The 26,242-nt window shown below is 38.8% G+C and overlaps 1 protein-coding gene across 5 annotated transcripts in view; it reads left to right on the plus strand.

Moving 5' to 3' along the window:
• The window catches only part of dock10 (dedicator of cytokinesis 10), a 188,844-nt gene that overhangs the window by 68,591 nt on the left and 94,011 nt on the right, over positions 1 to 26,242 (plus strand). For 3 of the 5 annotated variants that reach the window (XM_089120920.1, XM_089120923.1, XM_089120924.1), the window contains exon 1: positions 6,190 to 6,630. The exons of 1 other annotated variant lie outside the window; for it this stretch is intronic. In XM_089120920.1, the coding sequence (XP_088977046.1) occupies positions 6,475 to 6,630 (156 nt within the window). In that variant the 5' untranslated portion in view covers positions 6,190 to 6,474. Of the gene's footprint in view, positions 1 to 6,189; positions 6,631 to 20,771; positions 20,936 to 26,242 lie in introns of those variants that run through there. One more of the 5 variants, XM_089120922.1, reaches the window with a different exon arrangement.

Genomic DNA, 26,242 nt, shown 5'->3' on the forward strand with positions numbered 1-26,242 from the left:
GCCTACTAGCCGAGACTCTTCTTTATGTGTGCAGATGTGACGTCATGACTCAATATAGTCTACTAGCCGAGACTCTTCTTTATGTGTGCAGATGTGTCGTAATGACTCAATATAGCCTACTAGCCGAGACTCTTCTTTATGTGTACAGATGTGACGTAATGACTCATTATAGTCTACTAGCTGAGACTCTTCTTTATGTGTACAGATGTGACGTAATGACTCAATATAGCCTACTAGCCGAGACTCTTCTTTATGTGTGCAGATGTGAGGTAATGACTCAATATAGCCTACTAGCCGAGACTCTTCTTTATGTGTGCAGATGTGACGTAATGACTCAATATAGTCTACTAGCCGAGACTCTTCTTTATGTGTACAGATGTGACGTAATGACTCAATATAGTCTACTAGCCGAGACTCTTCTTTATGTGTGCAGATGTGACGTAATGACTCAATATAGCCTACTAGCCGAGACTCTTCTTTATGTGTACAGATGTGACGTAATGACTCAATATAGTCTACTAGCCGAGACTCTTCTTTATGTGTGCAGATGTGACGTAATGACTCAATATAGCCTACTAGCCGAGACTCTTCTTTATGTGTGCAGATGTGACGTAATGACTCAATATAGCCTACTAGCCGAGACTCTTCTTTATGTGTGCAGATGTGACGTAATGACTCAATATAGCCTACTAGCCGAGACTCTTCTTTATGTGTGCAGATGTGACGTAATGACTCAATATAGCCTACTAGCCGAGACTCTTCTTTATGTGTGCAGATGTGACGTAATGACTCAGTATAGTCTACTAGCCGAGACTCTTCTTTATGTGTGCAGATGTGACGTAATGACTCAATATAGTCTACTAGCCGAGACTCTTCTTTATGTTTACAGATGTGACGTAATGACTCAATATAGCCTACTAGCCGAGACTCTTCTTTATGTGTGCAGATGTGACGTCATGACTCAATATAGTCTACTAGCCGAGACTCTTCTTTATGTGTGCAGATGTGTCGTAATGACTCAATATAGCCTACTAGCCGAGACTCTTCTTTATGTGTGCAGATGTGACGTAATGACTCAATATAGCCTACTAGCCGAGACTCTTCTTTATGTGTGCAGATGTGACGTAATGACTCAATATAGCCTACTAGCCGAGACTCTTCTTTATGTGTGCAGATGTGACGTAATGACTCAATATAGCCTACTAGCCGAGACTCTTCTTTATGTGTGCAGATGTGACGTAATGACTCAGTATAGTCTACTAGCCGAGACTCTTCTTTATGTGTACAGATGTGTCGTAATGACTCAATATAGCCTACTTGCCGAGACTCTTCTTTATGTGTGCAGATGTGACGTAATGACTCAATATAGCCTACTAGCCGAGACTCTTCTTTATGTGTGCAGATGTGACGTAATGACTCATTATAGTCTACTAGCCGAGACTCTTCTTTATGCGTACAGATGTGTCGTAATGACTCAATATAGCCTACTAGCCGAGACTCTTCTTTATGTGTGCAGATGTGACGTAATGACTCAATATAGCCTACTAGCCGAGACTCTTCTTTATACAGATGTGAGGTAATGACTCAATATAGCCTACTAGCTGAGACTCTTCTTTATGTGTACAGATGTGACGTAATGACTCAATATAGTCTACTAGCCGAGACTCTTCTTTATGTGTACAGATGTGACGTAATGACTCAATATAGTCTAGTAGCCGAGACTCTTCTTTATGTGTACAGATGTGTCGTAATGACTCAATATAGCCTACTAGCCGAGACTCTTCTTTATGTGTACAGATGTGACGTAATGACTCATTATAGTCTACTAGCCGAGACTCTTCTTTATGCGTATAGATGTGTCGTAATGACTCAATATAGCCTACTTGCCGAGACTCTTCTTTATGTGTGCAGATGTGACGTAATGACTCAATATAGCCTACTAGCCGAGACTCTTCTTTATGTGTGCAGATGTGACGTCATGACTCAATATAGTCTACTAGCCGAGACTCTTCTTTATGTGTGCAGATGTGTCGTAATGACTCAATATAGCCTACTAGCCGAGACTCTTCTTTATGTGTACAGATGTGACGTAATGACTCATTATAGTCTACTAGCTGAGACTCTTCTTTATGTGTACAGATGTGACGTAATGACTCAATATAGCCTACTAGCTGAGACTCTTCTTTATGTTTACAGATGTGACATGACGCAAAGACATTTCCCGTGGAAATCCACCAGTACCACTGGAGTTAAAAAACATTATTACAAACTTACTGTTTTGAATCAAGCTAAGGCAAGCTGAGAGTTTTGAACACTGCCTGGTTTTATACTTGCTTAATTTTATTTTGGATAATTTTTAACCCTAAAAATATACAGACTGTAGCCTTAAATAGAGAAAATACTGATTTGATTTAACAAATTAAATTCCTGTGGTGTAGATGGACAAACACTAGATGGCACAAAAGCCGTAAAATGAACTTGAGTCTTTAATGCACCCACCATTAACGAGTACTTGTCACATGGCTTACAGGACACACACTCTCTGTTTCTCAGAAGTTATTCTAGGTGTGCACTGCGCAATATCCTGTGTGTTGAGGTTTTACTCAGAAGTAGCCTCATATTCCACACACATACATTATTTGCAGTACACACACACACACACGCACACACTGCAAGTTGATGCAGTTGTGAGTAAAAAAATGTGCTCAGTAAAAGTTTTTTTTTATTTTTTATTACAGTGACCAATATGTGAAATGCCTGATGTTATTTTGCTTCACAGTTCTCATATGTGTGGTTTGAAGAGAAATACGAGCAGAGTGCAAAACTGGCTAAATTCATAGCAACAAACATTGGATTGAACAAATCTAAACACCAGTCAATACAAATACAAAAATAAAACAGAGATAAATCATATCTGTACTTTAACACTTTTAACGTATAAATGTGTATTGTTTTGACAGTGTTGTTGGCTGTGCAAAAAAAAAAAAAAAAAAAAAAGAAAAAAAGTTCTGTTTTTAGTACATATTTGTGTAAATGTACCCTTATAACTACAAGGAAACCCTTCAGGGAAAACAAATCAAGGAAATGTATGCCTAGAGCACCTTCTAGTGGCCATATAAAGAGATATATAAAGGTATATCAAAGAGTATAATATATATATATGAAGAGTTCAGATGCAAAAGCCTCTAAATGCCATTTGAAATTTTCTTCTTTAATGATGATTTATGTCAAGCTTGTATATTTAAGTCCAGTGATTTCACTTAAATGGCAATGATAATTACCTATTAATTGTTATTTAAGTGAAATTACTGAACTTGAATATACAAGTTTGATAAAAATCATTAGTAAAGAAGAAAATTTAAAATGGCATTTAGAGGCTTTTGCATCTGAACTCTTCATATATATATATATATATATATATATATATATATATATATATATATATAAAGGTGACATGACAAAGGAAAATAATCTACATACAGCTTTAACTAAAAAATATACACAAGCTTAACAGAAATTATTCTGTATAAAAATTATTCTGTAACATAACGATGGAAATTTTAACATGTTTAAAGCTTAATTTTTTTTTTCAGCCACTAATTTTCAGACTCTTATTAAACTACACAGTCACGCGGTCGACTTGTTTCAGCAGCAGTGGAGGAAAACCGATCTGAGAGAAAGCTCAAAAGAAGAATTAAAACTAAAAGAAATGGAAGAAAAGAATAAAAAATGATTGAGGTATAACAGTATTATTTTCAAAAACTTTTACTTTCAAAACACACTTTCCTAAGTTCGCGTTTTCAGGCCCCCAAAATGCTGTTGTCTTCTAAAAAAACGGGCAAAACGCATAAAATGTTTTCCATTTTTAGTTGAAAACACTGTAAACGGCCTCTAAGTTTGAAGGGAGTAAAGCCTGTGCTTAAAGGGATACCTAACCTCTGGAAAGATGAATGTGTATTTAAAATGGGTCAATGTGAAATTATTTTTGAATTTGGAGCTTTCTAGACTGAGAAATGTATTTTTGACTTATGTGGATGAAAGACAACAACTCCCAGAATGCACTTGCACTTGTCGCTGCCCCAGGAGGCCACGCCTACCGGTAACAGAGTGCAGTAGTTAACCAACAAGTCTAGGCTACTAGTGAGTCTCTGTGATGAGTCTGCCCGAAAATGTGTTTTGAGATCGCCCAAAACGTTTGTGTTCTACAGTCACCATTCATTATGTTTACGTAAATGTTAAAGATCACTCACTTTATCTGGAAAGCATCTGCTGTTTACTAACATCTGATATACCAACCCGATCTCACGACCAAGTCGTACGAATTCGACGAATGATTAAAAAGTGGCTAATTCGTAACAATTCATACGACCTCACTCGTACGAATTAATACGATTTTGCTAAATCGTACATATTTTACGAATTGGCCAATTCGTATGAATTCGTACGAATGACCTACCCCTGACCCCGCCCCTAAACATAACCATCACGTGGGTTTAGACAAATCGTACGAATTAGTACGAGTGAGGTCGTATGAATTGTTACGAATTAGCCACTTTTTAATCATGCGTCGAATTCGTACGAATTGGTCGTGAGATAGTGTTGGATATACATCTATAAGGTGTCAGTTTTACATGCATTCTAAATCTAAATCATCAACATCTTATAGACATTTTCTAAACGTCTCTTTGACATCTGACAGGAATCGTCCTATAGACGTTAGGGATGGTAAGATTCACCGAATCGCATCGGTGCGTCGGCATAAAAGCTAACGATGCATCAATTTAAATAAGTGTGCATCGGATACAAGTTGGCGTTTGTATCGCGATGCATCGTTTCTGATGGAACAGCAGGAATGCAGCGGTTACCCCGGTAATCCCGTAAATAAAGCAGATTATGATGTATTGGTTTGTCAAGTGGTCATACCAAATACACCTCAAACAATGTCATATTTGCATTAAAAATGTTATTATTGAGTGAATGACGTGTCCTGTCATGATTATGAAGACTTCCCAGACAGCAAACTGACATTGAATCAACGTGGAAACGACATCTCTCATGACATTGAAACAACGTTGATTTTGCTCATCGAATTAACGTTGAACCAACGTCAGACGCGGCATTCTTCAAAGCTAAATGAAAATCGAAAATTGGTTTGCTTTCATAACGTTGAAACAACACGTTGATTTCAAGTTGATTTTCCGTTAGTTTTGAAAGAATGACGCGTCTGACGTTGGTTCAACGTTAATTCGATGAGCAAAACAATGTCAGATCAACGTTGTTTCGATGTCATATTTCCACGTTGATTCAATGTCAGTTTGCTATTGCAACATATCGTAATAATACCGTATACCACCATGATAAAAGCTCCAGCAATTATCGCAACATGGAAATTTGATACCGTCACGTGTCTATTGTAGTGTGATGATGAGCGAGTGTGGGTCGGTTGTGGATGTCTAAATCTGAGAAAATCATTGGTTCGGGTGGATGGTTTATTTTTAACAGAGGATTTGGCTGACGTTAGAGCAGTTTTAGCAGTGGAGCTCTTATTTCACCATGCAGTGTGCATGAAGTATTGAGTAAGAAAGAGTACAAATAAATTAGCAGGTATTTTTGCAGAGCTGTCCACATCGTCTGGGAGATTCTGTGTGACATGCAACCGACCACAACCACAAGCTGTTGGGGCGTATAAATATGAAACTCACCACTACAATAGTGAATGCAGTGAATGTTAGCTCGTTTAAACAGCGCTGCAATAGTCAAAGCAAAAGTTTGGAATCCCCTCACAAAAAAAAAACTTCAGTAACCATCAATGATTTAATGTCACTAACAAGTGATCTTTAGGGCCTGTTTGCTTGATATCTGAGCCTGATATTATTGCTTGTACATCAATCCAACCAATTTCACAGCTAAACAGAGCTCAACTTGATTTTATTATTTCACACTTTTCTAGATAAACGCAAACCTTTCTCACAAATCTCAAGTCTGCTATAAAGGAAACCCAGAGGGAAAGAAACTGCGCGTGTGTGAGCCAGAGGGTCCAGGAGTAGACTGTGGGAGTGCGGGATTCTGGCGGATTTTCTTGGTCAGCTGATGTTGAGGGCGGGAGCTGATTGGTGCGTCCAGCTGTGCACAGCTGCAGCTGATCTGTGTGAGACAATGTTGTCAGTGTTTCCTGGTCTCCACTTCTCCAGAAAGAAAGAGAGGGAGAGAGTGCGGTTTAGAAAGACACTCACAGGATGTTAGTGGATCTGCAGAGGACTCAATGGCAATAGGAGAGGATGAGGGGAACAGACTTGATCAACATGATCTTCATACTTTATTTTAATATAATTCTGATTCTTTTTTAATTCGAATGACCCAAGATCAGGCCTAGTTGTGAACCGATTTCAAAAGACTTCAAGGATTCTTGAGAGAGACAGAAAGTCTTCAGGCTGGAGTCTCCTGAAGCTCTTGGCTGGTTTTGGATCTTCAGGCATGGGCTGCAACACCAGTCTACTACAGGCGTTACACTCCGTAATGAGAAGAAACCATTCAGACATCTTTTCATGCCAGCAGGAACAACTTTTCTTGGAAATCACACCACTTGAAGAGGGGATGGTCACCAGCAAACCTCACACCATTATCATCATGGTAACCAGAGCTTCTTACCTTATTTTGATAAGAGGCGTTCAAGTCTACTTAAAGGTTCAGGCGTTTAAATGCGGTAGTGAATCCCCTATGATCGTTGTGTTTGTGCAGGGAACACGACTCACTCCCGAAATTGTCACAGTGGTAACCATAGCAACACTCTGGCATCTTGAGGGTTCGGTATCCACCATTTTTGGGCTATATGTTATATTATAGTGACCAAAGAGATATTCTGCAATCTTTAAACACAGGTGTCACGTTTTGTTAATGCTTGATTTGCAGAGCACTCTCTTTAAGTTTTGCCACTTATTTTAGGCTTGTTTTTGGGCTTGTCTGGGTTTGGTTCATAAATAGATCAAATTTAGGAAGTTATTAAAGTAGGCCGGTGGTGCCATTTTCGTTGCCTAATTTTGGTTTTAGTCTCAATATAAAGCACTTTAGTTTATAATTGGCTTGTTCTTGTTCGCTGTTTTTCTAGCAAGATCTGGCAACATGAGGCTCTGTCAAGCCTCGTTCCTCTTTCCCGTGATTTTGATCACTGAAGCATGTTTAAATATGTTACACTTTACGTTACATTATAAATTAACAACTAGTTTTACAATTCAGTTTTTCAGTTTTACGGAGAACCGAATTTAGCTGCAGTGTGTACTGGTTCCAGAGAGATAAAAATAGTTCAGAACTGCAGATTTTTGATTATTAACAGATGTCACATGCTCAGCACCATATACATTTTTTTTTTCTCTAATGCTGCTACTGATATACAGCAGAACAGTCTGATACATTACACTAATTGATTTTAATCCAATTTAGATTAACATTTACATGTACTACTATGTAGTGTTGACAAAATCCCTGTTCGGACAGTAATTGTTTCTCATGTGGATGTCCAAAAAAATAAAATTGCATGGCACCGCAATGATAAAACTCATGCATTCGCATTGCGATTTATTCACGGTGGAAGAGTGAGTTTCAGGAACCCTCACGTGGTCCGTCACATTTTTACATGAAATATCAAACGCTTGTAATAAGAAGATTAAATTCACATTTAATGAAGTTAGGAAAATAATATCCTATTAATTATATGATTTTTTAAAAATTATTTAAATATTTAAAAATAGGAAGATAGATGTGCTATAGTTAAAGGGGACATATCATGCAAAATACACTTTTTTAGCCCTTAAATGCATTTTGTTGTATATTTGGAGTGTTTATAAGTACAGAAAAGATGAAATTGTTCTCTTCAGGTGCTTCTTTTAAATCTTTATATTATGTTTTGGTCATATTTTTCAACCTGTTCAGATTTTTCTGTTTTCTATGACGTTTTTTGAACTACAACGTCACCGTATTTGCAGCGGAACTGCCAAATAAGGACACTGACTACCGGTCCAACACTTCGAGCAATCCGGCATTATTATTTCTCGCTCCGATTTTGTAGTCCGAGCTCAATGATGCAGAAGTTACGAGAGGGCAAGTCAAAATGTTCGGTTTTTGGATGTACGTTAGTGACCTGAAGCACTTCAAGGATTCCCACTTCAACAACCTCCGCCAGTAACGTTATACAGAAGGGTTTGCCGATTGACTTCGTCTGAATGAGAGGTAAATTCCTTCTATCTTTGGAGACGACGAACAGAGCATTTCGATAAGCTGTAAATATCGTTAATAAAAATAAAGTACTTTACTTTCTTAAAACATGGTGGTCATGGTTTAGCAGTACCTTTGTCTTTCTTTGTTTTTGTTTTGAAGTAACGTTACACGTCTGTAGTTATTATTGTTCTTGAGTTTCATCAATAGTCATTTAGCTGCTTTTCTGATGCTTTTCTAAACGTATCATATTATCAATACAGATTGTTTGTGGTAAGATTAAATCGTAGTCATTTATCTCGTCAGTGTGCTTGTTTTAACAAGAGAAATAGTCGACTTTCACTAATAACACAAAACAGTTAACTCACATACCAATATATCCATATGAAAAGTTGCTCTGCAGGTTTGTCGTCATCTTTATCAACTCGCTCGCTCTGGCTTGAATATGTAAGGCTTGATGGACAAGTCTTCTGTTGTTGACATTTTATTAACGTGTGAATAAAAATGTTCTTTGAAGGTATCGTATATAATCGTATATCTCTAATCAAACTACAATAATGGCCGAACGTGGAGAGTTGAACTGACCGTGAACTCATCGACATGGAGAGCGGGCAGGGTATGACGCATCTCCTTTTTATTTAAAGGGGACGCTTTGAAACAGGTCGCTCAAAGACGCACATCAGAAAAGGGGCTTGTGGAGCTATAATAATGAGGAATTCAGACCCAAGCATTGCAGTTATGTTTTATATAGACCACAACGGTATGATTTATATGTAAAAATGAATGATTTAAAAGCATGATATGTACCCTTTAAAATAATATTCTGTCTTATAATTTCTCTCAAAATGATATATTGAAATTCATTGCGGGTTGCGTAATTGAAAAAAATAAGTTATGTCAGCTTGACAATTTCAAGTTACTCTGTCAAGTAAAAGTTATTGAAACATTGAAAATGTGTTTGATAACTTTTTTATTATCATAAATTGGACTTGCATGCACACCTACATCATGTTTTTTAACAGCAATAACGCGTTCTGTGTGAACCAGCACTTAGGCTACATCTTTAAAATGCATTCAAAGTACAGCGAACCGCGACCGTTATCATATGTTGTGCTCGGCAGTGGACAAAAATGATTTTAACAGTGAATTTTGAATTGACATCTTCTTGTTAACTCAGAGATGGATGGATAATCAAATTACCACACGGCCTTGGTGTTTGCAGACTAGCCTCTGCTAATGTTGAAAATACCTTACGTTCCCATGATAAACAATTACCATCCAAATAAGGCTAAAGTCGATTAAAAAAATATGGAAACAAGAGTTATATGATTTTTTTCCAGTAGACATAGTTTAGTTTTTAGATTTTTAGAAGTGAAATGGATAAATCATGACTAAAAATACAATAATCTTCTGATGTCATATTATGAGGATGAGGATGCTGAGCCCTGTTCTTTGTGTGTTCAACTGAGTTAAATGGGTATGTCATCATAAGCTCAAACAGAAACAGGAATAAAAGTGATATGTTTAAAAAGAATGTAAATCTGAAGAGAATTATTCAAAATAATTTAGCACTACCTGACGTTATACTTTTTTCATGTATGTACAGTAAAAACCGTTCGAAATGCTGAAATACAAAATCAAAAGTGTAAGACACAATACAAATTAACTTTATACCACATCTTTCTATTTCTTTTGTTCGCTTTGACAATATATAGAGTCCAGACAATATAATAGTGTAACCTTCTAAAATTACTTGGTTGGTTGGATATAAGTTATTGTGATGTGTAATCATTTACAAACAGTACAAATTAAATAAATGCAATTATGAAATGCTGCATTTTTACAATCTTTATGTGCTATTTCAATGAAACACGATTATCTAAGATAATTATAAGACATTTTCACATTCCCGGGGTTCTCAGAAGTCATTTTAGTTTGTAAACTTCTATAGTTGTGAACTGAAACTACAAAAAATAAAATTTTTGTGTTCCTATTTGCTCCAATAGAGAAAATAAATCCATAGTGTTTCTATAACTTTCCAAAAAAGGAAAAAATTAGGGACTTGAATATAGTGGTCAAAAGAGAGAAAGATGTCAAATTTGCCATCACTCACTGCCAGTGTTGTGCAAGTTACTTCCAAACTGTAATACATTAGGTATTACTTGTTACTGTTATTTAAAAGTAATTCATTACCTTACAATATTACTGTCTCAGAATTGTAATGCGTTACATTACTCATGTATTACTTTTGAGTTATGCCGAGTTCAGACTGCATGATTTTAGCCACGATTTTGGCTCGCCGACAGGTTTTGAGAAATCGCCGACAAATGCCCGAAATCACAGGCAAATCGGCGCTCGTTCACGCGAGTGACAATCACGCAGTGTGAATGAACAAAGACGCGAACTGAGAGAATCACCGACGAGTCGCCGACGCCCGTGAGATATTTGGCATGCTAAATATCTGGACCTGTCGGCGATTCAAAATCCTGCTGTGTGAAAAGTGTTTTGACTGAAAACTACATCGGCGATCACCGGCAGCCAGAGAGCAAGATACAGAGCAGCAGGGAGTTCGGGGAGGAGTTATAGATCACATATCAACATGATATGGCATTGTTTCAACAAAAAAAGCTTCTTCTCGGTCTATTTGGACACAATAAATGGAAGAAAAATTAGTAGAAATTTGGCAGGAGCACTCGTGTCTGTTTCACCAGCTGTACCAAAACCGGGTCGAAAAAAAAAGTCTCACGTGAGAACTCCGGTCTTGCACGTGTGGTGTCGCGCGTTGTTTCCTTTTCATATCTCACGCGTGTTTGTTGTGAAATGTAGTTTGCGTGCAGCGTGCTAGACAGAGTCTGTCGGCGATTTTTCTAAAGTCATGCAGTGTGAAACCTTCTGTCGCCGATCCATCGTCCAGTGTGAACACAGCAGCGACTGAATGCTGGCCAAGATAGTCATGCAGTGTGAAAAGAGCAGCGACCTGACTACTTTGAAAATCGTGCAGTCTGAAAGAGCCATTACTTTCACCAAAATAACTAAGTAGAACTTAACTTTGGGGCTGTAACGATATGCAATATGAAACCGAAATCGCGATTCGCCACACGACTCAGATCCACGAACCTACAGAATCGCGACACACCTCTTCCAACTCCCAGCGTTATTCTCCTTACCGTCCAGATCCAATGCTGCCTTATCTTTAAATTAGGCTATTAGTATTATTTGAAGTTAACATTATAAAATACGTAGACCTACACCACAAAACTAGTTGAGGATAAATTATTTAAAATTGGGGAAGTCCAGCATTATGGACATGACATTTGCAGTCAAAACTTGAAATAAAAATTCTCAGAAAATACATGTATTGAAACGTAGATATAGGCTACTTCCTTAAAGGACTCCAGACATTAGACAAATATCAGTCTATGTTTTATTTTTAATATTAGGGGAAAGACACACATTCATGCGTGACAAAAAAATAGGAGGCAAAATATATTTTTTGTAATTCTGTTAATTACACTGCGCAAATCGGATGAGGAAGGGTTGGCTCTCCAGTCTCCATAGAACTTAAAATATTCATTTTATTTTAGTTTTCGTGTTCGCATTTATGAGGAAAAAACAATGTTACAGACGCGACCGCTCTGAACTGGCACTAAAAGACTGCTTTAAAACTTTCACATAGTCTGTTGCCTTTAAGAAGTAAAAGCAGAAAATACACTGTAATACAACTGTAATACAAGCCTGACTGAACATGTAACGAGTAAAATATTACTGAAAATTGATTAGTAATGCCTTACACTACTGCCTTACAGTTAAAAGTAACATGTTACTGTAATGTATTACTTTTGTAATGCGTTACTCCCAACACTAACTAGTTCCCTGTCGCTGAGGAGTTTCCAATGAATTTGGATCACGCTAGGGAGACCAATTGAACTTCGAGTGAATTGAAACGAGCCAATGAATATTCACATGCAGGACTTGCATTCCGCGCCCCACCTGCTAGTGCGGGTATAAAGCGGAAGAGAGCACACACACATGCTTTTAGCTTTGGAGCCGACCGGTTTTTGGATGAGCTTCAAGATTAGTAATTTATCTTCACGCTCAATGAGTCTGCAGTTTTCTCTGAAAACTCTCTGTGTTGGTGTGATGGCGCTTCAGCGATCTTTGCGATCTCCAGGGTACAAGCTGCTGCTTCACGCGATCTTCCTTTTTTCAAAGAGCTGTTGTCATAGCTGGTATTCGGTTGAGTGCGCACAGCGGGCTTGCAGTTTCCCCGCTGTATTGCCATGTTTATCCCTGTGTGCTTCAGCACAATAAGAGAGTGAAGTTCGCATTCTTTTCAGGATGATGTTTCACCCGTGTGTTTCTGGATGCGGTCATTTCCTGTCCTCATTTGACAGCCATGATCACTGTTTCACGTGCCTGGGCTTAAGCATGTTGAGACTGGGTGAGTTATGTTCTCTCATGAGAACATTACCACGTCGGGACGTTGTTCGCCTCCCCTTTTTTTGTAAAGGCTTGAGCCGCTCAGCGTACCGTGTGCCGTTGAGCTGCTGGCTGACAGCGCGGGTTGTCACGGCAACCAAGCAGGTGTCATTTGGCGCTCTAGATGCGCGGTCGAGACTCAAGTGCCTCAAACTAGGTGTAGTCCCTTTGCCTATATTCCTCGATCTAGTTCCTCGTCTGGTGGCCACCGGAAAAAGCTACTTTTGTTAATAGCATTGGTCATCTGAGGATTACAGTGAGCGTTGGTTATCAAGGTTATGGCCACGTTCACTGTTTTGCATGCCTGGCAGCTTTGAGGGACCAGCTATTTCATTCGGGGCTCCAGGGCAGGATCAGATGTCGATCGTTGCATCAGAGAGAGGGCTGGTATACTCTGGAAATGATAATGCTAAGTCCCCACTATAATGGTGTGTGTACTCATGCTGAATCAGATTCAGACAATATCGCCTCACCCCGCCCCATGCCTGCCCGGATGTGTGTTAAAAAATACTTTAGCAGTATGGAAACATTTTGATGCCAGGGGCTCTCTTCAGTTCAGAAGCAGGTTGAGGAGACCAAGAGCTACCGAGTCACTCGTGGTTTTCCCTCAGTCTGTTTGTCGTCAAGGGTGTCAGTCCCCTCTGGAATGGATGTCACAGCCAGCTTTAATAAAAAACTATGACGTCTAACTTTCGCAGGAAGACGGCGCCACCTGTCTTAGCAGCCATGAGACGGGCGACACAGAGTTGGAGGAAGTTGCTCTCCAGGAGATGGTGTCCTCACCTCTCCCTCCCCCGGAGGAGGACAGAGCAATAGAGCAATTTCTTCCATCTCTGTGCCACAAGAGGTGTGGACTGCAGTGAGTGACGCTCCCATGCCTTGCCACTCCTTTCCCCCTCTTCCAGCGGTCAGATGTCAGTGACGCACGCCGCCACGGTCTTGTCACTCTCATTTTTCGCTGGCCAAGGAGGCGCGGAAGCCAGGACTCGACGGTCCTGGGCCTCGTTCCTCGTTTTCCCTCATTCCTTCGCCTCGGGACAGCCAGCAGCCGAATGCCCCAGAGAAAGATGGGCCTTCCCTGCCCCCAGTGGAACCAGGCAGGTGTTGCCTCGCACACCCAGACCCCTCTCTTGACCGCAGCAATGCCTCCAGAGTCTGGCCTTCCGCCTTGCTGCCCCCTGCGGGTATGCCAGTTGTTCGGGTCGGCTCGTTGGAACGGTCTTTAGAACCCTGGCTAGCGCTTCCAAGGCCATACCGCTGGCTCATCGGCATGGCTATGCAATTCAGTTTGCCCGTTGTTACATGGACAGAACATAAAAGGTTCAGGACCTCAGATCAGCTCTTCGTCTGTTACGTTGGCCAGCATAAGGGGAAGGCTGTCTCCAAGCAGAGGTTAGCCCACTAGTTAGCGGATGCTATCGTCCAGGCTTATAAGTCCCAGGACATGCCTTGCCCACCTAGGTAGATGGCACACTCCACTAGGAGTGTCGCCTCCTCCTAGGCGCTGGCGCAGAGTGCCTCGCTGACAGACATCTGTAGAGCTGCAGGCTGGGCAACACCTAACACGTTTGCTCGATTGAATAGCCTCCGTGTTGAACTTGTTTCCTCCTGTGTACTCACTACGGCCAGTAGTATGAGGAACTAGGTCATGTCGGCTTGCTACGCCATTCCCGCCTCGTGGGCCGGATTTGTGCGTCTTTTTGCTCCGTTGCTTCCCCAACAAGCGGTTAACCTCGTGAGTTCCTCCATCCTATTAGGGATCCCAATTTGTTGGAAACTCCTCCAACAAGACATAGGAGTTCCTGAACTTATGGTAACCCTTGCTCCCTGAGGAGGGAATGGAGACATCTCATTCAGTCGCCATGCTTGCTGTACCTTCGTGCAGGACTGGACACCATCTGGCTCCTCAGCGTAAAGCATATGAGTGTGTGTGGCTCGTTTTAATTCACTCGAAGGCAATTGGTCCCTTTTCCTCCTCAGGGAGGGTTACCATACGTATCCGAGACATTTTCTGTAATTTAATGCCACATAGAACAGAATAATCTAGTGCTTTCCATTTGATATGTTTTCATGTATTTGTTCATCTAGTGAAGACTCGTGTTTGTAAGGTTTAGAAAGAGGCCGTGGTGTTTGATCAGCTAGACCTGATTCTGACCGAGCTAACGGACAGAGAGAGGAAGAAAGACACACCCCTGGGAAATGAAACTCCAGAAAAAATGCTGGGATCTTTGGGAAAAGCCAACAGCTGTGCTTATGTTCTGTAGTGAATCGGAGACAGATCTGAGATCTGTGGTCATGAGAAAGTGAGGCAATGAAAGAGACTTGTGCTGTGTTTCATTTACTATGTTTAAGTTGATATGGCGCATTCTCAATCATCTGAGCAGGAATACATGTGCCGTGATTTTCCATGTAGGTCAGCTGAAAGAGAAAAAACAAGCTTGAAAACAGCTCTGCATCTGGAGTTACTTATGCCTTCATTCATTTGATTCTTTTTGCCTTTTTTCTTCTCTTACTCTGTTCTTTTAAACAGGCAGTTTGAAAAAGCTATGTTTCTCAGCCAGAGAAAAGCATAAATTCATGATAGTTGATTGTTTGCATTGTCACAACAAATTGATTTCCAGCATTTTTTTACCTTCATAGTGGCAATTTTTCCCAACTTTATAAAATGTATATATCAACTTTTCCTCATGTAAAATTCTTAAATTTAATCAATAAATCAAATTAAGACAACACTATGTGGCTGTTAGCAATCAAATATATCAGTATCAACAATTTTTTTTTTCTTCAGATGTTTGACCTAATTCCTAGAAATATAAAAGTTATATAAATACTTCTCCGGGTGAATAAAATGAGCATCATACCTGCATGCAAATCCTTCCCAGCTAACACGAAGTACAAGTTACATAATTCATTGATACGTTTTGGTAATTTGGTAAATGTATTTATTATGAAGTGAGATACAGCGCTACGAGTGAGTGCTACGAACGCAGGATAACAGCTTGAAACAAGTTAAGAAAACAAGTTATGAAAAATAACGTTTACTTAAACTGCGACTGACTGAATTGTCCGCCGCTTTCACGCACGTCTTACATCAGAAAAACCGTGACCCACCAGTTGAGAAACACTGATTTATTATAAATTCTGTCCTGTCCTCAATACCTAACATCATTTGTCTGGATTTCCATTTGTTATTCATGAATCATAAAACACTTGATTTGAGTGGACTACCTTCATTTTACAAATCCATGCCAGACACATGAATGGTATTTCAGTTTCATCCATGAAGCAGATTTAGCCAGGGACTAGCAGAAGAATCTTTGCTACACAGCCCTTTTTTGGCTGGTCTCCAGAAGGCACAGTTGACTTCAGGAATTACCCAAACTTGCCATCTGTTTCACAAAAAGGTAGATTTATTTCTTAAAGTCCCACTGAAGTGCTTTGGGACGTGCAGCTTTGTTTGATGCGGCAACGTAATTTCCACTGAAACAGGAAGCTAAGGCAGGATATGAAAGGCCCTTTTCAAATAGCCAATAGTGTCTAGTTTCTCTCACAGACTGCAAGTCGTACTTGACCGCGCAATGGAAGCGAATCCGAGCGCTGATGATACGCTGGATTCAATAGTGGAGCTGTGAATATATTCTAACCATTCCATTCTTAACCAACGTACGTTGGGAAATGGGATAAAACTCGAGCGTTCGAACAGCTGAACACACATCTCCAACCCATATTGCTCTGTGATGTGTTAACGGTTGCTTTGTCCAGGTGGTGTTTATAGCATGGGGGCGGAGCTTTAGATTCTAGAGAGCATTTGATTGGACAGAAGCCTAAGTCCGCATTTTAGAGAGACTGTAAGTTTTGAATTCTTATATCTCCTAAATGCAAAATTGGCTTTATGACTGCACAGACTGCCTTCCTCCCTTTTCTCCTGTCAGGTTTTATTAAGCAATAGTGGTCAATATTGATGTGAAGGGGATGTGCATTTATCTAAAAATATATATATGCTCAACATTCAAAATGATGTTGAAAACAAAACAAAAAAAGTGCATTTTACACTGAAGCACCAAAGATTTAACTAAAATCTGTTACCCGGGGTAACTTCTTGATGGGAAGTTTTTGTGGGAAGTTAGCCTGGAAGTTATCATAACCCTGGTTCTCTTGATAAAAATGCAGTAGGGTTTTTTTTTCATTGGCTTTTCTAATCTTCCAGAAAACGTTTAAGCGTTAATTTTGAAGCCTCTTGACAGCCTCTATTCCTTTAAGCCACTTGTGTGCAACCACCGTTTTCAAGACAAGTAAAAGCTTTTAAAAAACAATAAGGGTATTACATATGTATTTTATGTTGTAGAATGAAACATGAAAATATCTTGAGCTTGTGTTTACCGCAGATCCTATTTCTGGCATTTAACTAAAACCCCATTCATTGACTTCGGGACAATAGAGTCAGAGGCGCTAAAATGTTTCTGGATTTCGACCTACAAAAATACGTAATCTCTACAACTTTATTGGCCTGGCTGATATACAGAATCAGCCTCACACTACTGTGCACACTGAACAGCTTTCACTACACTGAATGACTGCTATGTAATAGTATTACTCCTTCTTCTACTTGTTGATATATAAAAAATACATCTGGATTGAAAAAAAACACTGAAAGTGTAGGCGAGCCAATACATGGATGTTTACATGCATGTTTGATGTATGTATTCATTTATATGATTGCACTGACAGTATTGGATAATACTGTTGGTCTGCAGCCATGTCACCCTGTAGCCCAAGACTGGTTGCCCACTGAAGCTAAGCAGGGCTGAGCCTGGGTAGTACCTGGATGGGAAACCTTCTGGGAAAACCGGTTGGCTGCTGGAAGAGGTGTTAGTGAGACCAGTAGGGGGTGCTCATCCTGTGGTCTGTGTGGAACCTAGTGATGGGGACACTATACTGTCAAAGACCTCGGTTGAGACGTTAAACCGAGGTCCTGACTCTCTGTGGTCACAAAAAAATGTCTTTAGGAAGACTAGTGGTTTTCCCCTAGCCTGGTTCAACCAGACTCTAGTACATTTCATTTGTACATAGAGTCTGGCCTCTCTCCATTGAGAAACGTTTACTTCCTCGTAGGCGGGTTAACTATTAAAGTTCAAAACTATTGGATCTGCCCAGAGTCACTCACCATCTGCCATAGCCAATGGGCTCTATGCACGGCGTTATTTCCGGTGAAGGATTAAGGATGCTCGATAACTTCCGCCGATCATAGAGTCCAATGCAATACCGAGAATTTATATTGAATTTTATACTCCATGGTTATACTAATGAAACGTTAGTCACAAAAACAGATAAAACAGACACCTCTCGTTGTGTTTTTGCTTCTTTTTAAAATTATATTAAATAAACATAACTATATATAAAATTACATCTAAACGCATGTACGTTTCGTTTCAAAGACGGGAGGACAGTAAATATTGAAGACTCCGCCATAATCCCGTTTTCTCCGGTTTTCCTCCGCTTTAATCTACACAACCGGAAATGGACGAGCATCCTTACGTCAAATGCGGAACTTATGCGTGCATATAGCCCATTGCTAACGTGTGGTCGTGAGTGACATATGTCACGCGCCGAAACGGCTGGAAACAACAAGTCCGAATGATCAGAGGACTATGTTTACAATAGGATTTCAGTCAACGAGAACTGCAGGTTTTGTTAATCTAGGAACAGTTATTAATTCGAAATGACACGAAGGACAGTGATATATTCAATTAACGGTCGAAGCTGTGTCTAATCATTACAAATACGCAGCTGTGGTCGTTTTCTGATCTGCCGCAAATGCTGTAACTGCTACAGTGAATGATCAGTCTGTCTCTATCTGCAGATGTGTAATAAACAGCAATTTTTCATATTACGTCTTATTGTTTCTTAATTACCTTAATTATGGTCTTCAAAGTATGTGTTTGTACATTTTTATATGGCATTTAGTTTTTTTATCAAAACAAATTAACCATTGCCATCTAAAACTGAAAATCAAATAGTCTTCAAAGAATGGGTTTTCACATTTTTATTTATATTTGTATGATTTACAACATGTAAAACTGACACACCAACCTCCTGCATGAGTACACAAAGGGGCTTAAAATGTTCTATTCATCACAAGAATCAGTAAATTTACTGTTGGGAATATGAGCGACTGACATGACTCCTGAGCGGATCTTCAACTATAGTTTAGCAGCCAGGACTCGGGGCTTCCGAACACCAGGCTAAAGCGTCCGTCCAAAATGTCACGGTCATCGTGCACGAGCTGCCCAGCACAAACTTCCAAACTTTCTGCCTCCTTCACTTGGTCCTCAGTTGTGCAACAAGAGGTGAGACGACAACAATCCGGCTTTAAATTCTGTATATTCGGCAGTTTCTTTTCCAACAACGGACCGAATAGCTTTTCTCACGTCTTTCTCCGCTGCCATTACTGAACTCAAACTGACGCGCTACATCAACGTCATCGTTCTCAGCCACTCCCTCTATTCGCTGATTGGTCCTACAAAAAATTTATTTCTGGAAACCTAAGGATACACAGCAGTCCCAGACGTAGTAGATTGAGCTGGATGACGACATATAACTGACGTTTCATAACTGACGATTTTTACAAGATCGACACTGACATTAAAACTGAATTGAATCAATATTGAACTGACTCAATGTGAATGTCATGACAGTATTGTCTTTGGTGCACTCTCAGAAAAAAGGTACAAAAGCTGTCACTGGGGCTGTACCTTTTCAAAAGGTAAACTTTTGTCCATTTCAGGTGCTAATATGTACTGTACATTTTGTGCAAATATATACATTTCAGGTGCTAATAAGCACATTTTAGGTGGTAATAAGTACATTTTAAGTGTTAATATGTACATCTTAGGTGCTAATATGTACATTTTAGGTGCTAAAATTTACATTTTAAGTGTTAATATGTAAATTTTAGGTGCTAATATGTACATATTATGTGCTAATATGTCCATTTCAGGAGCTAATATGTCAATTTCAGGTACTAATATGTACATTTAGGGACTAATATTTACATTTTAGGTGCTAATATGTCCATTTTATGTGCTAATATGTCCATTTCAGGAGCTAATATGTCCATTTCAGGTGCTAATATGTATATTTTAGGTGCTAATCCCAGACAGCAAACTGACATTGAATCAACGTGGAAACGACGTCTCTCATGACATTGAAACAACGTTGATTTGCTCATCGAATTAACGTTAAACCAACGTCAGACGCGGCATTCTTCAAAGCTAAATAAAATCGAAAATTGGTTTGCTTTCATAACGTTGAAACAACGCGTTGATTTTAAGTTGATTTTCCGTTAGTTTTGAAAGAATGACGCGTCTGACGTTGGTTCAACGTTAATTCGATGAGCAAAACAATGTCAGATCAACGTTGTTGCGATGTCATATTTCCACGTTGATTCAATGTCAGTTTGCTATCTGGGAATATGTCCATTTCAGGAGCTAATGTGTCAATTTCAGGTACTAATATGTACATTTTAGGTGCTAATATGTCCATTTGATGTGCTAATATGTCCATTTCAGGAGCTAATATGTCCATTTCAGGTGCTAATGTGTACATTTTAGCTACTAATATGTACATTTCAGGTGCTAATATGTACATTTTAGTTGCTAATATGTACCACTAATGTACCAGTATGCAGCCTTTGGGTACAAAAAGTGCACCTTTTGAAAAGGTACAGCCCCAGTGACAGCTTTTGTACCTTGAGTGTAGAGCTGCTTATTGCTGAGCTGAACTCATTCCAAAACTGATTAACTTTACAAAGTTTTTGAACTGAACTGAATCATCATTTCGGCTAGAAATGACACCTTTGTCTTTTTTAGAGCAGCAGAATTGAATCTGTTTGCACCATTGATCATTACTTTCCTACTGTAAAGCAATCAGTATTTTATAAAGTGATATGTAAATAAGTGTGACTTGATGTGTACATGTTTTCTACCTTCCTTCTTGTCACTCTCGCTCCCCATCTGTCTCTGTTGGTGAAGTCACATGTAGGTCTGCTTCCCCCTGACCACGTGCTCGGTCTGACAGGTTTCACTTGCTCTCAGGAAAGTTCTGCTTCTCTCGCAAAGGTCGACTTTCTGTGGCATCCGTATCAGTGTGTGTGAATCCATGCGAAATTATGAGCTTCAGGAGTAAAATCACATTTCGGAAGAAGATAAAAAGCAGACGGGTTCGGTCAGACATCAATCGAGTGAGCTGTGTATGTATTTCATCCTTCTTAATTTAATATTTCTACACTGCTTTGTGTTTCACTTTGGCAATGCGCTCGCATCAGTCAAGCCATGCAACTCGTGTGTTAGCTTAATCGCAGTATCTGTACTGTATGTGTCAGTTGATTTCACTGCTTTCTGGCTTTTTTTTTGTTTGTTTTAGAAAAACGTCTGTCCTCTGGCAGTTCCCTTTATCTCTTTCATAAAACATGCGAATACTGTTGGTTCTTCTTTGAGTCAGTGTTTGAATTGAACTGATGATAACTGGTCAATTATTTATGAAGCTCATGTTGAGTACTGTGTGTTGGTACACACAGCCTGATTGTTTGCCCTTGAGTGATGGATAATAATCTTTGTTGTCATGGAGAAAAAACTTCCCTTTGTGTTGTTAAGTCTAGTTGTGGCTGTTTCTTGTTCTTGATGTTGATAATGACTCTTCTGCCCACTATGAGATTATTTTGGTGGATATTGTTCACTTGTTCTCAAGCAACCCCTAGCCACTTTTTTATTATCCTCAGCTGTGCAAACAAATCTTGCAAGCTAAGTTAATTCATTTATTCTTATGTATTCTGTTAACAGTGGCAATCTAAATATAGATCAAAATATAGTCATTAGTCTCACGTTCTGGGTTTCAATCCTGTGGGTGCAGTTGTTTAAAAAAGAAATCAATTATTAAAAAAAAAAAAGTGTTCTGTTATATTGCTGTTAACATATAATGGACAATTTTAATTTATAGGGGATTAGTGGCTTCTACAATATCTACCGAATGACTAGACGAAGCAACACTCCTGTTTTTCTTTATTTTTATTATTAATTCATTAATGTATAATATTTTTGTGAGGAGGGTCTGTATTTGGTATAGTGGAGAGCGGAGCACAACCTAACACTTTTCAACTTTCTCATTTTGTGTAAATTCACTTGGGGTTCACAGTATTTATTTATTAATTTCACACGCTTAATACAATTATGTGGTTTTGTTTCTATTAAAAAACAATACAGTGTGAACTTTTTTGTTGATTTATCCCGAAAGAAAGTGCCCCATAGTACAGACTGTAGTAACATGACCATATGACTGATTAAAATGTTACCTGATCTAATCTAATACGTATTTTAGACCAACTAAAATATTTTGTCATTAAAATATATGAACTTTTTCATATAAAATCATTCAAATATACTACGTTTTTGAGTTTGACAGCAAACAAACCGCAAAACACACGTATACAGAATATTTATATAATAACATTATAATTATTAATAATATCTGAACATTGACTCTCAGTCTTTATTCACCTTTTTCTCACGGTTTCTCAATAGAATTCATAAAAGTATAGAATAGAATAGCATAGTTCTATTACAACATGCTGGACAACTGGGATTTAAACCCGACTATCTCAGATATAAGATTAAAATAATATGTAAATCAGAGATGAATATTAGGTATGGTTAAATAAATGTTCGGTGCAATCTTTCAGAGAATGTTTTGAATTTTGGCGCAATTTTATCTTTGTTGATATGGCAACTAATACACTAAGATTTATCATGGTAACTGTTATTTAGTCAATGACTGACTGTAGACTGTAGTCATTCTCCATGTTGAAGTTATTTTAATTTGCAGCCCATTTTGGGTTCATTGAACAATTTCAACCCAGGAGTGGTGGAGCCTGACTCCGCCCACTGGCAATATTTGAAAAATGCTGGAAAAGTGGGCAGAGCCCAGCGGAGGGGGGCGTGCACCTGAGACGCATCTCTTTGTATGAAACTTGCCTACGTCACCAACAACCGCTGTGTCACGTACCACCGCAAACATCCAATAGGAAAATTCAACTTCAGTTCAACCTGAAGAGGGCAGCACTAAGACGTTTTCACACCATATATTGTAGAAATAGAACACTTAATAAACAAATGCCAAAAAAGTTACTTGAATCAATGACTGATATTAATAAAGATCCATTCTTGCAGATCATTAACTAAAAAAAAGTTGGTTAAGTGTTTAGTTACTCTTTAATCTTATTTTACAATAAAATAAGTTTTATTTCATGATACAAACAATATGACAAATAGAAAAGAACAAAGATATAAATAAAATAAAACTTTTAGTCATTAGTCTTTTGTTGTTTGCTTAACATTGTACTGTAAATCCTGATGAACGGATATACTGACACTCATCCGATATTCACCTAGATGTTTACTTTCACTTAAGGCATAAAAAACTGTGTTTACATGAATACTCCACTTGATTGGCCATTTTGATATAATTGTGTGTGCATTTTTGACCATTTAAGCTCAATAAGCTGAGAAAGAGAACTGAGTTCAGGATCACCTGTCTGAGAGGTGGCTTTATTAGCGTGCGGTTTGATACGTATTTAGGGGTGGCGAAAACTAAAAACGTGTGTCGCGTTTTTTCATAGATGATGTGCTACTACTGTATTTAAAGGGATACTCCACTTTTTTTGGAGATAGGCTCATTTTACCACTCCCCCAGAGTTAAACAGTTGAATTTTACCGTTTTCAAATCCATTCAGCCGATTTTCTGATATTTAGAAGAATATCAGTAACCAGACAGTTTCTGGTCTCATTGACTTCCATAGTAGGAAAAAAATATACTATGGAAGTCAATGAGACCAGAAACTGTGTGGTTACTGAAATTTTTCTAAATATCAGAAAATCGACTGAATACATTCGAAAACGGCAAAACTCAACTGTTTAACTCTGGGGGAGTGGTAAAATGAGCCTATTTCCAAAAAAGTGGAGTATCTCTATAAGCACTGTATCACACAAGTTGCAACTTACATCTGTGTCATTCTTTTTGGTGAAATGGTACACACACTACTTTTCTTTGCACGCTTCATCCTGTCGTCTGCCCTGGCTCTAACCTCGAGTGTTTTAGCCTGTAGCCTTTACTTTTCGCTAACCCAAATGCTGTGACCTCGCGCCAAATGTTTTTATTGGTTGATCAAGTACAAACAAGCGAATTATGAAAAATTGAGTGCGAGGGATTTGTTTACTTCACACAAAAATATCTTGGAATGAGATGCCTAACTGTAGTAGCATTTAGTCCACTGTCTATAATAGCCTAATTTAGAGATCACTTTTTTTTTTTTTTTACCGACAACTTTGATCGGTTAACTTTGATACGGTCAACCATCGGTCAAAAGTTCATTGGTTGACATCCCTACTTACTACGCGTTGTACCGAGTACCGCATTGAGTTATTTTTTCACGGGTTGATCTCATTTAAACTTCATGCACATTATTCTTTCTGTTTTCTCATTCATGCATGTTTCTTCATGACTCTAATGTGTCAATGAATTGAAGTCTTACTGTGCTTTATATAAATGATATAACAAAATCTCTAATGATAGAAACGTACTATTGTCATATGCTACAGCCAAGGATAGTAATTTCTAAACAATAGACTGTAGATGAAATCAATTAAATATGTTATATTGCAGTCAAAATACAGGACAATTCATCATTAATTAGGGCATTAGTGACTTCTACAATATCTTCCAAAAGACCTTTTTTTGGTGAGGAAGGTCTATAGATGGTATATGTCAAATTTAATGTGAAGTGGCTCCTAGGCCAGGATTTAAAATGTATTTATTATTTGCACGTGTTTGATTTACAATTTCAGCGTTACCAGCATGTTCTCAGATTTCTCTTTTCAAAGCTTATTTAGTTGCTGAACTCACTAAGATTAGTGTGTCTGCAGCACAGGAAACTGTTGTCACCACAGTGTTGTGGTTTATTTAGGAACATGACTAATATCTCCTTAAGGTTATGATGCACAGGGCAGTGTTTTGAGCAGTGTTGCTTGGGCACTTTCGCACTGAGAATGGGCAACAAATTCTGGACGGTCGTGGGCCCTGTGTCTCACCTGGTTGCCCGTTGAAGGCAATGCTCAAAAATCACCTTTAGTGTTTGCTTCAGTTACCTCCACATGCTGAAAAAATTAGAGCACTTGTACAAAACCACTGTCACAGCAGCCAAAATCGACTAAAGGTATAATGAAAGTTGAGAGCCCATGGACACACTGATCACTGTTATGGTGACTTCAAATGGAACACATTAGAGTTAAACCTTTGTTAATTCTCAATAACAACTTCTGTAGACGTCTAACAGAAATAAAGTCAGTCTGGTTAGTAATAAGTGAAGCTGGTAATGCTGTTTGTGGAGTTGGTTAATCCTCCTCTGCTGAGATCTTCTCAGATTTAATGTCTTCTTTTCTCTTTAGTTGATTTCATCTAAGACTGTGTCTGTAGTTCTTGTGTTTCTGCTCGTCTCTTTTTCCGTTCTCTTCTTTCCTTCAGTGATTCTGCTTGTTAACAGGCTTATTAAGGTTGAGATGACTCCATATTTAATAAACACAGATTTTGTGGCTCAGATAAGGTCCAGTTCTGGTGTATTTATTTGCTCTGAGCTGACATGTGGCATTGCTATGGCCTGCTTGTGGCCCAGATCTGGCAAACAGGAGTGAGCCGCCCAAGGGCCTTCATTCCACGCTGCATGTGGGCCGGATCATCTTTCCATGTGTGGCAGATGTGGAACGGATTTGGGACAACACAATGTTGCTATGTGGGTTAACACCACAACTTGGTGAAAAAGGGAAACGTTTTTTGTGTACAGTCGACAGCATTGTCAAAGTGATCCCTGTTCACACCAATCCGTGAAAACAACTAAAACGTTGTATTATGCTGCCAAGCCAATAGTAGAGAAACACTTCGCATGACGTCATTATTTTCACAAAATCACGTTTTTGGAGTTTACATGAAGAAGATAACACTTTCTTTTCAAGAACTTGCATTTTCAGACCCCCAAATTGCCATTTTTTATGTAAATGAACAGCCAATGAACATTTTTAGTTTAAAGACAAGAGCACCTTCGACTAGGACGAGGAAAGGAGGAGGAACGACAGTGAGAGATGCGAGACCGGGTGTGTCTCAGGTGTCGATTATCAATCACGCCCAGTGTTGGGAGTAACGCATTACAAAAGTAATACATTACAGTAACATATTACTTTTTGCTGTAACGCAGTAGTGTAAGGCATTACTAATCAATTTTCAGTAATATTTTACTCGTTACATGTTCAGTGAGGCTTGTATTACAGTTGTATTACAGTGTATTGTCTGCTTTTACTTCTTAAAGGCAACAGACTATGTGAAAGTTTTAAAGCAGTCTTTTAGTGCCAGTTCAGAGCGGTCGCGTCTGTAACATTGTTTTTTCCTCATAAATGCGAACACGAAAACTAAAATAAAATGAATATTTTAAGTTCTGGAGACTGGAGAGCCAACCCTT

This window comes from Pimephales promelas, chromosome 16, assembly GCF_988280905.1.
Source record: "Pimephales promelas chromosome 16, fPimPro1.hap1.1, whole genome shotgun sequence".
In the NCBI taxonomy this organism is placed as follows: Eukaryota; Metazoa; Chordata; class Actinopteri; order Cypriniformes; family Leuciscidae; genus Pimephales; species Pimephales promelas.